The sequence below is a fragment of the Drosophila arizonae genome, chromosome X (assembly GCF_054131065.1).
Source record: "Drosophila arizonae isolate 15081-1271.41 chromosome X, UAZ_ARI_1.0, whole genome shotgun sequence".
NCBI classification, from domain to species: domain Eukaryota; kingdom Metazoa; phylum Arthropoda; class Insecta; order Diptera; family Drosophilidae; genus Drosophila; species Drosophila arizonae.
This window is the reverse complement of record NC_142927.1, coordinates 15,769,855-15,785,865: the sequence shown is the minus strand read 5'-3', so window position 1 is coordinate 15,785,865 and position 16,011 is coordinate 15,769,855. Positions and strand designations below refer to the sequence as shown.

General features: G+C 38.7%; 2 protein-coding genes across 13 annotated transcripts in view; one reads left to right on the top strand and one right to left on the bottom strand.

Moving 5' to 3' along the window:
- The window catches only part of LOC108618189 (A-type potassium channel modulatory protein KCNIP1-like), a 123,144-nt gene that overhangs the window by 76,337 nt on the left and 30,796 nt on the right, over window positions 1-16,011 (top strand). For 8 of the 12 annotated variants that reach the window (XM_089475946.1, XM_089475951.1, XM_089475947.1 and 5 more), the window contains 2 exons: window positions 8,304-9,344; window positions 9,490-9,531. The exons of 2 other annotated variants lie outside the window; for them this stretch is intronic. In XM_089475946.1, the coding sequence (XP_089332072.1) occupies window positions 8,609-9,344; window positions 9,490-9,531 (778 nt within the window). In that variant the 5' untranslated portion in view covers window positions 8,304-8,608. The remainder of the gene's footprint in view (window positions 1-8,303; window positions 9,345-9,489; window positions 9,532-16,011) is intronic. 2 more of the 12 variants (XM_089475955.1, XM_089475954.1) reach the window with 1 other exon arrangement.
- Window positions 4,687-5,345, bottom strand: LOC149267946 (uncharacterized). Its single transcript, XM_089473168.1, has 3 exons — window positions 5,339-5,345; window positions 5,130-5,224; window positions 4,687-5,076 (listed from the first exon to the last, which is right to left on the bottom strand). Exons 1-3 carry the CDS (start codon window positions 5,343-5,345, stop codon window positions 4,741-4,743), a joined length of 438 nt encoding a protein of 145 aa, XP_089329294.1. The 3' UTR covers window positions 4,687-4,740.

The following is a 16,011-nucleotide window of genomic DNA, read 5'->3' as shown; positions in this document are numbered from 1 at the left end:
TCAATTGGACTATAACTATAAGCCCGTTTCCATCCATTTAGTCGTGCGTTCCATTCACAATAGCCGACTGGATGGGGGAGGGGAGTGGAGGAACGAGAACGAGAACGAGAACGAAATGCGAACAAGTGCTTAACAAAGGGGTTCGTAAGTGCAGACAATTTGTTGAGAAATGAAAAGTGACAGAAAACAGTGAAGCGCGTGAAAAGCGCTTTCTAAGAAGAGCTCCGCACTTTTCACCACCTGCTCCAGGGTTTCCATTTAACAAGAAAATCACATTAAACGTTGTTGGTTCCTGTTTTTCGTGCGCAAAGTCGACAACAAATGGTTGAAATGCATAAATCATTTTGTAAACGGCCGGGCGGAGCGTGTGGGCGTGTGGGCGTGGACGAGGGTGTGTAGGCTTGCAGTTGCAGTTGGCAAGGCCCAAGGTCATACAGGTGGCACCAGGTGTGCAGCTGCAGCTAGCGCTGTCAAAGAAGTCAGCTGCGTTTAGCAATTTAGCCAAGTGCCGACTTACACAAAACACACACACACACACGCACACACGGAAATAGTACGTACACAGTGTGCATGTGTGCGTGTGGGCCTGTAAGCATACATAAGCACTTATAAGACGCTGCTGCTCGTATTTCTGCTGTTGCTGCGCACTTGCATAAGTCTATCAATAAATAATAAATTTGCACTTCATTCAATTTGCAAGTGCAATGCGCTCGATAGATACGCAGCAGAATGCCACGATGCGATGCCAATGCAAAATTCAAATTTGCCAAGTATTCGAATGTTGATGTTGATGCTGATGCTGCTACTCCTGCTGCTGCTGCTGCTGCTGCTGCTGCTGCTGCTGCTCCTGCTGCTCCTGCTGCTACTGTTGATGCATTACAGCCGACAGCAAAGCCATTAAACTTGCAGTTGCTGCTGCAAAGCAAATATCCAAAATCAGTTTGACTTGGCTAAATCGAAATCGACTCCGATTGCTGCTGTTGAAAGCCCAAGACAGTCAAACAATTGCTTGCATAATATATGCAGATAAATATTACAATAATCAATTTTGAATAAAAGTGAATTAAATATTAAATCAGTTGCTTTAGGAAATATTAAGAACATTTTAATTTACAAATTATTTTCTAAACATTTTTTTTTTTGCTTTCATAATTTTCTTATTTTGCTGAACTGTTACAAAGTTAAAACAAGTAAGAAAGCTCTAGTCGAGACTGCTCGACTACGAGATCCCCTGAACCCTTGGAGTGTTAGCTATTTCAATCATTTTTCGCGTCTTTCAGCTTACACAAGAAACACGCACACACACACACACACACGCACGTACGCACACACAGGCATACATACACACACACGCATACAGACACAAACGCATACACACACTCACATACACACACACACATACACAAACACATACACACACAAGCACCCATGCATAAACACGCATGGGCTGCAGTGTGCGCTTACTATGAGAACTTAATTGTTTAATAACTTTTTTTGTGGACGTACGATCTTCATGAAACTTTCAGATTATGATTATAACATAGATATGCATGTAATTGCCAAAGCACAAATCTCTAGTATTTGAAATACGCTTTTTACAAAAGTGAGGGTGAGGGGGTGAATTTAAGGGTGGGGGGTAAATTTTAACAAAAACCGAAATTGTATAAATTGCATATAAGCATACATTAAAAATTTGGAGACTCTAGCAATAAAGGTGTAGAAGATATAATTTTATAACTGGTTTTCGATAAGGTTTTTTATCGATAAAAAAAGATCGGGATGAGTTATCGATTTTTAATGATAAACTCGCTGTAATTACGAACATTTTACAAAAAATTTGAAGTCTCTAGCTCTTATATCTTCGGAAATCGACGCGTTCAAACATACGGACAGACGGACAGACAGACAGACGGACAGGGCCAAATCAACTCAGCTCGTCACCCTGATCAAGAATATATATACTTTGTGGGGTCTGCCACGCCTCCTTCTGCCTGTTACATACATTTCAACAAAACCATTATACCCTGATTTCCCATTGAAAATGGGTTCAGGGTATAAAAAGTAAATAAATAAAAGAAAACAAGTAAGAAGGCTCCAGTCGAGACTGCTCGACTAGGAGATACCCTGAACCCTCTAAGCTGATATTCTAATTATTCTGCACCTCTTTTATGCACACATACATACACATGCATCCATACGCAGGCATAAGCCTGCGCTCTGCTAACTGCGCAGTAAGCAGCGACTGCGCTTGGGCTGCGCTGCAGTGTGGGCAATATTATGAGAATTTATTTGTCAAATAATTTCTTTTGTAGACACACAATCTTAATGAAACTTTCAGAGTGTAATCATATGATGAATATGTGTGTACATTCCAAAGCCCAAGTCTCTAGTACTTGAAATGCGTTTTTTACAAATTGGGGGAGAAGGGGGCGTGGTATCCAAAATTTGTAAATGACAAAATCTTTGTATCAATTAACTTTATATACAACGCAAATTTGAAAACTCCAGGTCTAACAAGTAAGAAAACTCTAGTCGAGAGTGCTCGACTAGATACTACCCTGAACCCAACAAATAAAAATGCTCATTTAGTATGGCTGAAATTTCAATTTCGATGTATTTAAAAATATAAATAAAATACCAAACTCATTTAATAAAATTTAAAAATATTTTAAAACAATTAAAAAAAATTAACATCAGTTGCATCGAGCGGGATTCGAGCCGCGACTTCCTCGATCGAGCGTCATGCTGCTAACACACTGGGCCACCTCACTCCTGCTAGTGGCGCTGGCAAAACTCAAATAGATTCACTGCTGCAGCGCCATCTACCAAAACTAAACGAAACTAACTGCTGATGTGATTCTAAGAATCTGCTAGAATAACCAAACTATTAAAAACGCACATAAAGTATAGTTAAAATTTCAATTTCGGTGAATTTAAAAATATAAATTAAATAGAAAACGCATTTATGAAAAAATAAAAATATTTTGAAACAATTAAAAAAAATTAACATCGGGATTCGAACCGCGACTTCTTGATCGAGCGTCATGCATCTAACACACTAGGCCACCCCACTCCTGTTGGTGGCGCTGGCAAAACTCTAATAGATTCACTGCTGCTGCGCCATCTACCAAAACTAAACGAAACTAACAGCTGATGTGATGTATTTGTTGTAGCTGCTGCACGTGCGTTTGTTAATTGGCCAAATATTTGATTATTTTTTATTAATTTTTGACTGAACGGAATTTAATGAAACTTTCAGCATATGATCTACATATTATATTGAATATTTGAGAAATTTAAAAAAAAGAAAAATCATTCACAATTAGCTATAGAGGCATCTGATTTGAACTTGAATGTTTTTACTCGATAAAAACATAACGGGATGATTTATCGAATTTTAAAAGCAAACTCGACGTCCGCGCTGTATATACGGTCATTTTAAAAAAAAATTCAAGTCTCTAGCTCTTATATCTTCGGAAATCGACGCGTTCAAACATACGGACAGACGGACAGACGGACAGACAGACAGACGGACAGGGCCAAATCGACTCAGCTCGTCGTCCTGATCAAGAATATATATACTTTGTGGGGTCTGCCACGCCTCCTTCTGCCTGTTACATACATTTCAACAAAACCATTATACCCTGATTTCCCATTTTCAATGGGTTCAGGGTATAAAAATGTTCAAATTAGGCTAAAAAAACAAAATCAATTTTTCGATTATTCTCGATAAAAAAGTTATCGGACAATTTATCGAAAAAATAAAGCAAACTCGTACTGCGTATGGTACACACGAGTATGCATGCCAAATTTCAGCTCTCTAGCTCTTATAACTTCTGAGATCGACGCACTCATACGGACGGACGGACGGACGGACGGACGGACGGACGGACGGACAGACGGACAGGGCTATATCGACTCAGCTCGTCACGCTGATCAAGAATATATATACTTTGTGGGGTCTGCCACGCCTCCTTCTGCCCGTTACATACTTTTTCACAAAACCATTATACCCTGATTTCCCATTTTCAATGGGTTCAGGGTATAAAAATTAATATATATATATATATATATATATATACATATATATATATACATATATATAATTTTTTTTTTTATACCCTGAACCCATTTTCAATGGGAAATCAGGGTATAATGGTTTTGTTGAAATGTATGTAACAGGCAGAAGGAGGCGTGGCAGACCCCACAAAGTATATATATTCTTGATCAGGGCGACGAGCTGAGTCGACTTGGCCCTGTCCGTCTGTCTGTCTGTCCGTCCGTTTAAATTTCTCAAATATTCAATATAATATGTAGATCATATGCTGAAAGTTTCATTAAATTCCGTTCAGTCAAAAATTAATAAAAAATAATCAAATATTTGGCCAATTAACAAACGCACGTGCAGCAGCTTCAACAGCATCGTATGCGTGTGCACACATACATTCAAACTTCTTCTAGAAACATTCGTTGAATCACATCAGCTGTTAGTTTCGTTTAGTTTTGGTAGATGGCGCAGCAGCAGTGAATCTATTTGAGTTTTGCCAGTGAGGTGGCGTAGTGTGTTAGCTGCATGACGCTCGATCGAGAAGTCGCGGTTCGAATCCCGATCTCCCGATCGATGCAACTGATGTTAACTTTTTTAATTGTTTCGAAATATTTTTATATTTTATTAAATGAGTTTGGTATTTTATTTATATTTTTATTTTCGGGCAATAATTAAAGCCAATTTAAACAATATTACATCGTAGGCTTCTCATTATGTGGATAACGTAGATTGTTTACGTAATATTGAATTAGCAGATTTTTGTCAAGCACCTTCAACTGCTGGGCAGTTATCAACTCTGGCAGCTTACGATTCTTAAATTTTACGGCAAACATAAGATCATTTTCGTAGGGAAATGCGGCTAAGATAACGTCTGGCTTGAGACCGCGTTCAAAGCCATTATTGACAGTGGCAACAAGCTTCTTGTGTTTCTTTATAGAACGCCGCATTACTTTTGTTGTGACATTCGTGTTATTGACACTGTCTTCTCCCATAACCACCGAGTTCAACTGACTGTTACGTGGACGTCCCTGCAATAAGAATCAATGGTAGCTGGCGCATTGACACAAAAAGGAAAACTTACCCGCCGACGCGGTAGAGTACGTTCTGGTGGTTCGGAAACTGCTCCTGCAGTAGATGGAGCCGCAGCAGCGCTAGTAGCACTGGCAGCAGAAACCGCTTTTGGAAGACAAAATATGTAAAATGTATCCATATATTATATAAATATATTATATAAATATAATATAATTAATATGTATACATATTAATTAAATATCTAAATTTAACACTTACGTTGCATATTCTGGGCGGTAGAATCCCTTCCGTCGAGTATCTAAATTAATTCACATTTAAATTAATTAATTAATTTACATTTAGTTAATATTCGAAAATGTAAAAAGTAAAAAATATAAAAAATTACCAATTGAGCTTTTAAATTTCGTTTTCCCATTTTATTGTAAGACGGTTAACTTTTACAATATATTTGAAGCTATATCAGCATATTTGAGTTGACATACAAGTGTGACATCAACCACGCAGACTACTAGATTGTTTGATGCTGAGCAAGGCACGAACATATTTCAGAGGTGCGCAAGCGAACTAGAGCTAGAGAGCTGAAATTGCCATGCATACTCGTGTATACCATAGGCAGTACAAGTTTATCTTATTTTTTCGATAACTCGCCCAATAACTTTTTTATCGAGAATAATCGAAAAATCGACATTGTTTTTCAGCCTAATTTGAACACTTTTAGACCTGGAGATTTCAAATTTGCGTTGTATATAAAGTTTATGGATACAAAGATTTTGCAATCTACAGAGTTTATATACCACGCCCCCTTCGCCATCAATTTGCAAAAAACGCATTTCAAGTACTAGAGACTTGTGCTTTGGAATGTGCACACATTTTAACCATATGATCACGCTGTGAAAGTTTCAATAAGATTGTATGTCTATAAAAGAAATTATTCAAGAAATAAATTCTCATAATATTCCTCACATTGCAGCGCAGCCCAAGCGCAGCCGCTGCTAACTGCGCAGTCAGCAGAGCGCGTGCTTATAAGTGCATGTGTATGCATAAAAGAAGTCCAGAATGATTAGAATATTAGCATGGAGGGTTCAGGATAACTCCTAGTCGAGCAGTCTCGACTGGAGCCTTCTTACTTGTTTTTGTTTTGTTTTTTTTTTTTTTTTTTTTTTTTTTTTTTGCATGGGTATAGAGCGTCTGCATAGTATATAAAATCTGTAGAGAAGATCAACAGTAACTCTTTTGATAGACGTATGGAAACAGTTCTAAGGATTTGGAGACACAGAGAGGACAGGCCGAAGATTAGTATTAGACTAATACTATTAGTAAAATCTTAGATTAAGCAGCTGTTTAAGCTGCTAAACTGCTTTTTCACGTTCCCAATAGTTGTGAAATCTCTAGATCTGCAGATGATATCTAGCAAGTGTTTGTTCATATTATCATAGGCAATAAAAGACAGCTCCCAAATGCTTTTCAATTTCGGGTTTTATTGCACATTGTGATTTTTTTGAGAAATATTCAATTTGTACGCCTATCCGCATCGGCTGCCTATTTCCGCACATCATTGCAAGGATAGGGACCACAGGGAGCAGCAGCAGGGGCAGCAGGAGCAGCAGCAGGAGTCGCCGGTGTTTTTCCCTTGCTGGTCTGGCTAACAGCTGCATGACTGCTGTTTGACTGAGGTCCGGGCGCACTGACTGCCGGACATTTGGTATCCGTGTTAATCGGCGAGCACTGGCGCACATTCTCCACGGCTGGCTCCGTTCTGGTGCAGGCCTGGCTGGGATGTGGCCCGACATAGAAGGGATTGAAGGGCATGTCTTCGGCGCACTCGTTCACCATTTTCGTTCGGAAAACCAAATAACGGATAGGGGACAACAAAAAACTTTTATAAAAAATTGAAAACGAAAAAAAAAAAAAAAAAAAAACAAACAACAATTTATAACTGTTCGAGCCGAACACTGAAAACACTACGAAATAATCTCCATCATTAGGAATTGGAGTGGGAACTTTATAGCATGGCTTGCTTTGATTTTTGAAAAGAATTACTATTGCAACAAAATTTAGAGCCTATATTCTTTAGTAGTACGCTATCCTTTTCAATATGAGCTTATATATAAGAGTTCAAGTTGTAGAAGTATAAGACTAAAATGGAGTGTGATCCAATCTGCCCAAACCCAATATGTAATACCTATAACCTAAATATACATAATAATACATAATATGTAAGTATATATATTTAGAAAATTAAAAACATGAAATGAATAGAAAATCTTTAGCATACAAGACTGCTTCTTACACTCGTCTATAAAATAAAGAGAGTATATAAGACAGTAAAGAGCTAGAATTTTAAATTGGGTCTTGAAGAGCCGAAATGTCGGTTTCCGCATACTCGTTTTTCTTATACTCGCTCTCCTTATAATCACTCCTTATACTCTCTCTTCCGTATCTCCGTATACTCACTCCATATCCTCGTCCCCCTTATATACGCTCACTGTGCGCCTACTGAAGCTGAGCAAATGAAGAATAAATTTATTGCTTATTTGAAATCAAAGACGAGCACTTATACTTTTATTGTTGATTCCGGGAACGAAGAAGCCGCAAGTCCTATAGTTGAGTCCACTTCTTTGCCTGTGCTCACTGGGAACTGGGCAAATGGGAAATTTGTATGGCTTTGATAAGTACGTAGGCAGGGCGTGCATAGTTAGATATAATTATTAAATATTATTATTATCTTACATTGAATTTGTTTTAGTTTTCCATTTTATTATGCATTATTCTCATGAAAAGTGTCCCATTTTATAATTATATGTATATTATATATTATATATTATATATTATATATTATATATTATATATTATATATTATATATTATATATTATATATTATATATTATATATTATATATTATATATTATATCAATCTTTATCTTTATCTTTTTTTCTCACTTGATGTTTACATTGACTAAACTAAATGAAATGAATAATTATATAGCAGTGCTATAGTTGAATAGTTGAATATGTAAATGCAATTTCAAGACACTCGAGCACACACACCTGCACACCCTCACACACGCACACACACCGACGTTCTACAATATGCATTACTGCGGGCTGTAAATTGTTAACTAACTGAATAATATTAATTTTGATTAACAAGCTTCTGATATTTTGTCTTTCTCTCTCTCTCTCTCTCTCTCCCAATTGCTGTCACTGCTTTGGCACCGTGCAGATGTTGAGAATTTAAAGTTAAGACTGCAGCGACTGTCGACTGCTAGGCGCAAGAGCTAAAACTAACGCCTAATCCCAGCCAGAGTCTAAGCTAAGAGAGAGGCCAGCGCACAGTGGGGCAAAATGTAATTAACTAAAAATGAACGCAATGCAACTAAAACTACTAACCCGAAACGACAGGCGCTTAACACGTAACTAGAGACGCGGCCAACCGCTCATCCGCTCACCCGCTCAACCGCTCAACCGCCCAATCAGTCAGCCGCCGACCCGCCCCAAAGAACCGCTGCGACGAGCGAGGAGTGCGCAATGGCCGGGCCACAGGTGCAGCATACGCAACGTCCGAACAGCGCCTACTACACGGGGCTCAATGGCAGCGGCGGCTCTGCTGGCGGTGGTGGTGGTGGTGGGTCAGCCTCTGGGGCTGGCGGCATGGCCAGCAGCGCCTCACATACGGGCCTGGGACTGCATGCCCTGCGCCAGGTGTCCAACGAAACGGAGCTCATATATCGGGGCAGTCACAGCAATGGCACAGTGAACGAGCTGCCCAGCGGCGGCGGTGGCGGCGGGGGACAGGCGGGACGCCAGCTGCCCAGCAACATGGGCCAACACGGCCGCATCATACAACACCAGCCGGCGCACAGTTCGCGCGAGAATGTCGTGAGCAGCATCGCGGGCACGGGCAACCTGGCGACGGATGCGCTCATCGGCACGATTGCCACCAGCGCGGGAGCTGGCAGCAGCAGCAGCGCCCTGGCGGCATTCAACAGCGGGGGCGGTGGTGGCGGTGGTGTTGGTGGCACTGCTGCCGGCACCGGTGGCGTCGTTCTCAAAAAGTCCAGCACACAGCGCAGCATTGAGATCATTGTGGATGCCACGCAATGCGGCAAGGAGGCGGCCGACGTGGACGACGTTGAGCAGGGCGACGGTGGCCAGGAGTCATCCTCCTCGCTGCGCAAGTCCTCGCGCCATCGCCATCGGCCACTGCACCGACGCCTGATCAGCTATCTGCGCAACCTGTTCCAGGGCAGCGACGCACAGAATGGTAAGCACAGTGGAGCCAACTATGTCGTACTTGTATAACCCGACCCAACAACAACAACATTCTTTTGATCTTGAGTTTTGTGCCAACGTTATCTTTTCTTTCTCTCTCTCTCTATCTCTTTACTTTTTCCATGGAACTTGTATAGCTTTGATCGAGCTGCTCGTGGCCTGGGGCTGCATCTCCAAGCGTAAGCGATTCGTATCCCTTGCCCATGCGCTACCCCCTCGCCTGATCAACCCGATCTGTGCCATTGCCACTAACTGGTCTCAATTTGTTATTAACTCAGCTTTGTTCACGGACAAACTGTCTGTTGCTTTCTCTCTTTTGTCTAACATTCACTGAAATCATTCATAGTCCATTCGATAACAAATTAATATTTATCGACTTAGGTTAGATTCTGCTATGATGAGAGAAAATGACAATATAGGCTCTGTTAAGCTTAACTGAAGTTATATAATACATAATTACTGGGTATTATATCATACAATCTTTTAACTCTCGATTTACAGTCTATCGATAACAAATATAAAATCATCGACTCTTCTGTGATATTTCCTTGTTTCAATTCGGGCTCTGTTAAGCTTAACACAAGTCAACAAATGCAGCTTTACAGGGTATCATATAATAAAACCCTTTAACTCTTGCTTTCTAGTCTATTCGATAAAAATTTAATAATTATCGGCTTAGGTTAGATCTTTCTATAATAGCCGAGAGCTTCAGGCTCTCTTATAATATCGAATACATCATCGATTTTGCTTATATTCTTTTATGATTTCAGAAAGGTTCTGTTAAGCCAAGTGATACAATACGAACAACATTCTACAGTATATCGTACTAGGTATTATCAGTTATCTATGATATTACCTTTAGCCAAGTAATAGCCCAAAGAATTTTGGCTTACGCCCAAGCTGAACTCACGTGGCTTGAATGCAGCTTTGGCTGAAAGGTCAGCAAAAATATCAGGTAAATTGTTTATTGGCAGGAGTGGAGATGTCTGGCAGGCGACCTCGCTCTCAGACAGATATGGAATTGAAGCACGCGGGGTCTGACATTCAACGGATTTGCGAAAAACTTTTGCATAGACTCAATCCAATCAGAGTCGCTGAAAGGACAGCCACAGCTTCTCATTCACATGAACGTGGCTCCAGCTCAATCTAGACAAGTTTCAATTCACTTGGCCAACAGGATCAGATTTTGACTTTTGGCTACAGCGAAATGAGCGCCGGATTTGCAGCTCCGTTTGGTTTTGGCCGCGTTTTTTTTTTTTTTTTTTTTTTTTTTTTGGCCAGCGATGAGCAGCGCAAAAGTTTTATTGAAAAAGTTTGATGAATGACAAGTTGGCTGCTGCGCCAACTCTGGAAGCGCACTCCACCTGCTTCCGCCCACGCCCATTTTATTTTGGACAATTTTGTGTGTGTATGTGTGTGTGTGTTTTAAATGCACAAAATGATTTTGCACTTAAAACATTGACGCAATTTGCGTAATTTCACACATATTAAAGCTGAAAATGTAATCGATCTGAAAATGCTTTTAACTGTATTGGAAAATCAAGTGAATTGTATAGAGCACTTTGTGATTATTAACTATGCTCCTCCTGCTGATGATATAAAATATTCATATAAATTTGCAAATGGGCATGGAAAAGTGCAGATGCTGCTAGCAGATAGCAGGCAGAGGCTTTATATGTAATACAATATATTTAATTTGCATTTGTATTCTATAACAATAAATTATTTACGTGAGTCCTAATTATAATTAATAATGAAAATTGCATAAGAAAAAACCCTAATTTAATTGGCAAAATATAATCAATAATAAATAGAGCTTTAATATGAAATTAGGGCTTGTTTATTATTTATTATATGTATTATTTATTATTTATTATTTATTATTTATTATTTATTATTTATTATTTATTATTATTATTATTATTTATTATTTATTTATTATTTATTATTTATTATTTTATTATTTTTATTTATTATTTATTATTTATGATCTATTATTTCTTATTTATTACTTATTATTTATTATTTATTATTTATTCTTTATTATTAGTAGTATTATTAATTATTTATTATTATTATGTATTATTATTTATTTTATTTATTATTTCTTATTTATTATTTATTATTTATTTTTTATATTTATTATTATTATTAATTATTTATTTTTTATTTTATTATTTATTATTTATTATTTATTATTTATTATTTATTTTTTATTATTTATTATTTATTATTTATTCACGAGATGAATTATCAAAACTAGACTCAAACTTGGAATGTATAGTCCACAAATGAACAGACAGGCAAGTAGATATGGATGTGACTGCCTCTATTAAGTTCTCCGATTGTAATGGCGCACAGGTAGACAAAGCAATGGAAGAAAAGAAAACAGAAGAGCAGGATAACGATGAGCTGGAATGAAATATTCGGAGATTGCAGCTCGTTTTTGCTTCAGCAAATTCGCCTTTTCGTCCTTTGAGTCCCGCATTGCCGTTGGCTGCATTTTATTGTTTCCTTCTCCTCGGGCCAAATGGGCTGCCGATGCCAGCGATGCTCAATCTGCCAATCGCCAACGCCATTTGCAACAACACTCGGCTACACAGCTGCGTCTCAATTTCCGGCTGAGTCCATTTACTGGGGCTGCCCTTGGCTCCTTCAGCTGTTGTTGTTTGTTTGTTTGCCTGTCTTTGTGTGTGTCCTTGTCAACAGTTTTTTTCCTAGCTTGAGCTTTGTTTGGCATTGCTGCTGCGTTTCAATGTACTTCATAATTTCTTCATTAGTTGCCGCGCCCCCCGCTCACGTGCCGCCCATCGCATTCACCACGTAATTGAATTCTGCGTCTGCATTTTGTGGTCGCTCCAATTTGTGCACTTTATGGCTAACAAATGAAGGTCCTTGCAGGACCTAGCACAGACGCCCACTTCTCCAGCTGTAGAAGCGCCACTACCCACTACCCACTATCCCGCCCCCACCCCCATCGCCGCCCATGCTTTTAATTATCATTTCATTATTCGTTGTTTGATACTCTATACATCATTTTTAATGGGAACTGCGACATCTTAAGTGCTTGTCTCGCTGCACAGAGCTCAAGTCAGTTGGGTGGCTGGTTGATTGGGTGGCTGGGGCGTCTTCTTGTCGGCAACTACTTAGTGCAACACCTGCAGCTGCCACCTTTGAAGCCCCATGCAGCTGACTATCTTGACAGTTGCGCCAAGCGTCCTGCGCTCTGTGCCCTCTGCCCTGCTCCGTTCGCCTTCCGCCTTCCGCCTTTCGCCTTGGCTCCTCACGCTCTCACAGCCTTTCACGGGCATTCAGCCGAAAGCGCAAGGATGCCAGGACACTTTGTCCTTTGTCTGTCATGTTTGTGTTTGTGTGTTTGTTGTTGTTTTGTTCGCCTCTTCTCATGTTGTGTTTTTCCTTTCCTTTCCCTCGTGCTGTTTTTTTTTTTTTTCCTTTTTTCGTATTTAAGTGTCAGGGCTACCGCATTTTAATTTATTTAAGCGCATTTCTGTGCGGCTTGCAAATGAGTTAAGTGCATTTCGTGCACATTTTTTTCATTTATTTGAAAATATTTTCATTTCGTTTTGTTTGCACAAAAGTTTTTGCATTTATTTTTATCTGTGTGCGGCTGTGTGTGTGTACGTAGTTGTTTGCTCGTTGTTGATAGAGGTGAGTTTAGTAGCAGCTGCTGACTTAACTGCAGATTTGGTAGCTGCTGCTGCTGCAATTAGTTGGTAATTGTCTGGCCAACAATTGCAGCACTCTTAAATGCGCAATAAAACAAAGCATCCACACACACCAGCAGCAGCAGCAGCAGCAGCAGCAGCAGCAGCAGCAGCAGCAGCAGCAGCAGCAATAAAAATAACAACAACAACAACAACATCTGCAATTGTTTTACTTTTGCAACATTGTGACGAGCACGCGCCACAAACTTTATCCTTCGCATTTCCTCTTGCAAAATATTACACATACGCCCAGTGCGCTGCTACCACAACAGCAACAATAATAATAACAACAACAACAACATAAATGTATATCCACGGCCGTAAATTGTACAGCATTTTAGCGTGATAAGCGCAGAGCAACTGCCCAAGTGGATTTTTGCTTCAAAATCTTATTACCTGAGAGGCGCTAAGAAACTATAGCCGGCTAAGTGGATAGGCAACTGCTAAAGTAGTTCAAGTTTCAGCTAAAGGAATAACAATGTGAAAGGCACTGCGCGGATGAGCCGAATAATATGGTGTTGTATAAGTTGTGAAAGGGTCTTCTGAGTATCGTGTACATAAAGAGAGAAAAATTGTATGTACTATTAGACTACTATCAGACGCAGCTACATAGGATAGTCTTCTAAAGTGGAGAATTTCGTTCAAGCAACGAGGTTTGATATTTAGAGAGTCGCTTCAGTCGACTGTGGAGCAATGATCGTTGCCAAAGGAACAAAGGAAATGAACTCTGAAATAGGGTTGTCAATTTTTTTTAAATATCGTATCGATGATATTTTAAGTTTTAAAAAAATTTATAAAAATTGACTTAAAAAAAAAAATGATAAATCATTATTTCTCGATTTTTTACCACAGTAAATTTAGAATCCGTCCCAAAAAACAAGAACAATAAAAATTAGTATTATTTGTTAATATGATAAAGACCACGTACCTCCAGCATTCGGTACTCAAAGATTAAAAAAAAACGTGTGTTGTGATATGATTATCTGATGTTAGTTGTTTTTTAATTGTTTCAAAATATTTTTATATTTTCATAAATGAGTTTTCTATTTATTTATATTTTTGAATACACCGAAATTGCAATTTTAACTATACTTTGTGCGTTTTTAATAGTTTGGTTATTCTAGTAGATTCTTAGAATCACATCAGCAGTTAGTTTCGTTTAGTTTTGGTAGATGGCGCTGCAGCAGTGAATCTATTTGAGTTTTGCCAGCACCACTAGCAGGATTGAGGTGGCCTAGTGTGTTAGCAGCATGACGCTCGATCGAGGAGTCGCGGTTCGAATCCCGATCGATGCAACTGATGGTAATTTTTTTTTTAATTGTTTCAAAATATTTTTATATTTTATTAAATGAGTTTGGTATTTTATTTATATTTTTAAATACATCGAAATTGAAATTTCAGCCATACTAAATGAGCATTTTTATTTGTTGGGTTCAGGGTAGTATCTAGTCGAGCACTCTCGACTAGAATTTTCTTACTTGTTTACCTTGCGCTTGGTTCACTTATCACAAGAGTAACCAACTCAAAAATATAAAAAATCATAAAAAAAAAAAACCAAATATTCTCTTTACGCTTAGACAAATGAGAAGCTTCATTGCTCTGCTTTTGCAATATATGTGAATATTATAATTATTATATTAAAAGTAAATATTATATAAATGGGCTTGAGTGATATCAAGTTACCTTGCCTGAGCTGTTTCTATTCCACAAATATTTCAGCTCAATCTTCTTAGACAGAACTAAGATTGTTGCTTTAGCAATTCCTACTGTTGTTTATAAATGTGAAATATTTCCTATATATTCCTTAAACCAAACATTAGTTAAGTTACACCATTTTTTGGAGTAAGCAAAATCAACCCTATCAAAAAAATGAAATGAATACATCAAAATAAAAAAATAAAAACAAATGCAAAATTGAGCAACAGACAGAGGAATTTAATAGGAAACCTTGAGGAAAGCTATTTATACTCTATGTGTGTATCCAAATAGATATTGGCATATATGGACACGATTTCTTGTGCTTGATAACTTGTTCATCATTTATCGAACAGGAGCAGCAGCAGCAGCAGCAACTGAAGAAGCAGCAGCAGCAGGAGGCAGACAGGCAAACCAGCAGCAATATCTGTTTGTCTTTTACGAGGCAACGCGTTTACTTAGTTTTAACGATTTCATAAAATTTTTTATAGATTCTTTTCGTTTTGACAGTCAGCCAAGTTATTTGCCAGCTTTTGCCCTTTGGCTTGCCATCTCACTCACGCTTACTCTCTCTCTCTCTCTCTCTCTCTCTCTCTCTCTGTTTCTGTCTCTCATGCTGTCTCCTGCTCGGCAAGGATTCGCTTTAGTTTGCTACGCTTGCAGCTCATTTTAATGATGACGACGAATTGCTTTGAGTTTCTTTTTTCTTTCCTTTTCTCTTCATTCTTTTATTTTATTTTTTTTGGCAGTCGCTTATCAAACACAGAATGTAAAGCTATAAAACTGCCAAAGGCGCTGTCATATGCGTGTGTGTGTGTGTGTGCGAATCTAATCTGTAAACGCTTCAATTGAGCTCGCAATCTTCAAAAGGATTATTGAACAAGGGCAAAGAACAGACTCGCTTAAGCACGTAGCACACATCATTTGGTAGCTCACAAACAAATCTCTCTCTCTCTCTCTCTCTGTCTCTTTCTTTGTCTCTCTCTCTCTCTCTCTATACATATATATACATATGCATTATATTTCTTGTATTAATTTATACTATGCTACCCAACCGTTGGGCGGTGCACTTATCGACACTCGGTAAACTTGAAATTGAACGAAAGTAAATATTTTTGCAGTTGCAGTGGGGTAAACAGCAGGCATGTCTAATAAAAAGCATTTTCACAGTTGTTGCGTCGCCCACACAACCAACCGCAAACACCCACACACCCGCGCACACACACACGCACACAGATA

What these genes read in the sequence shown, in the direction of transcription:
- LOC149267946 (XM_089473168.1), bottom strand. An exon ending in GTACTCTACCGCGTCGGCGG is followed by an intron (nt 5,077 to 5,129) that starts GTAAGTTTTCCT and finishes TTCTTATTGCAG; the next exon opens with GGACGTCCACGTAACAGTCA.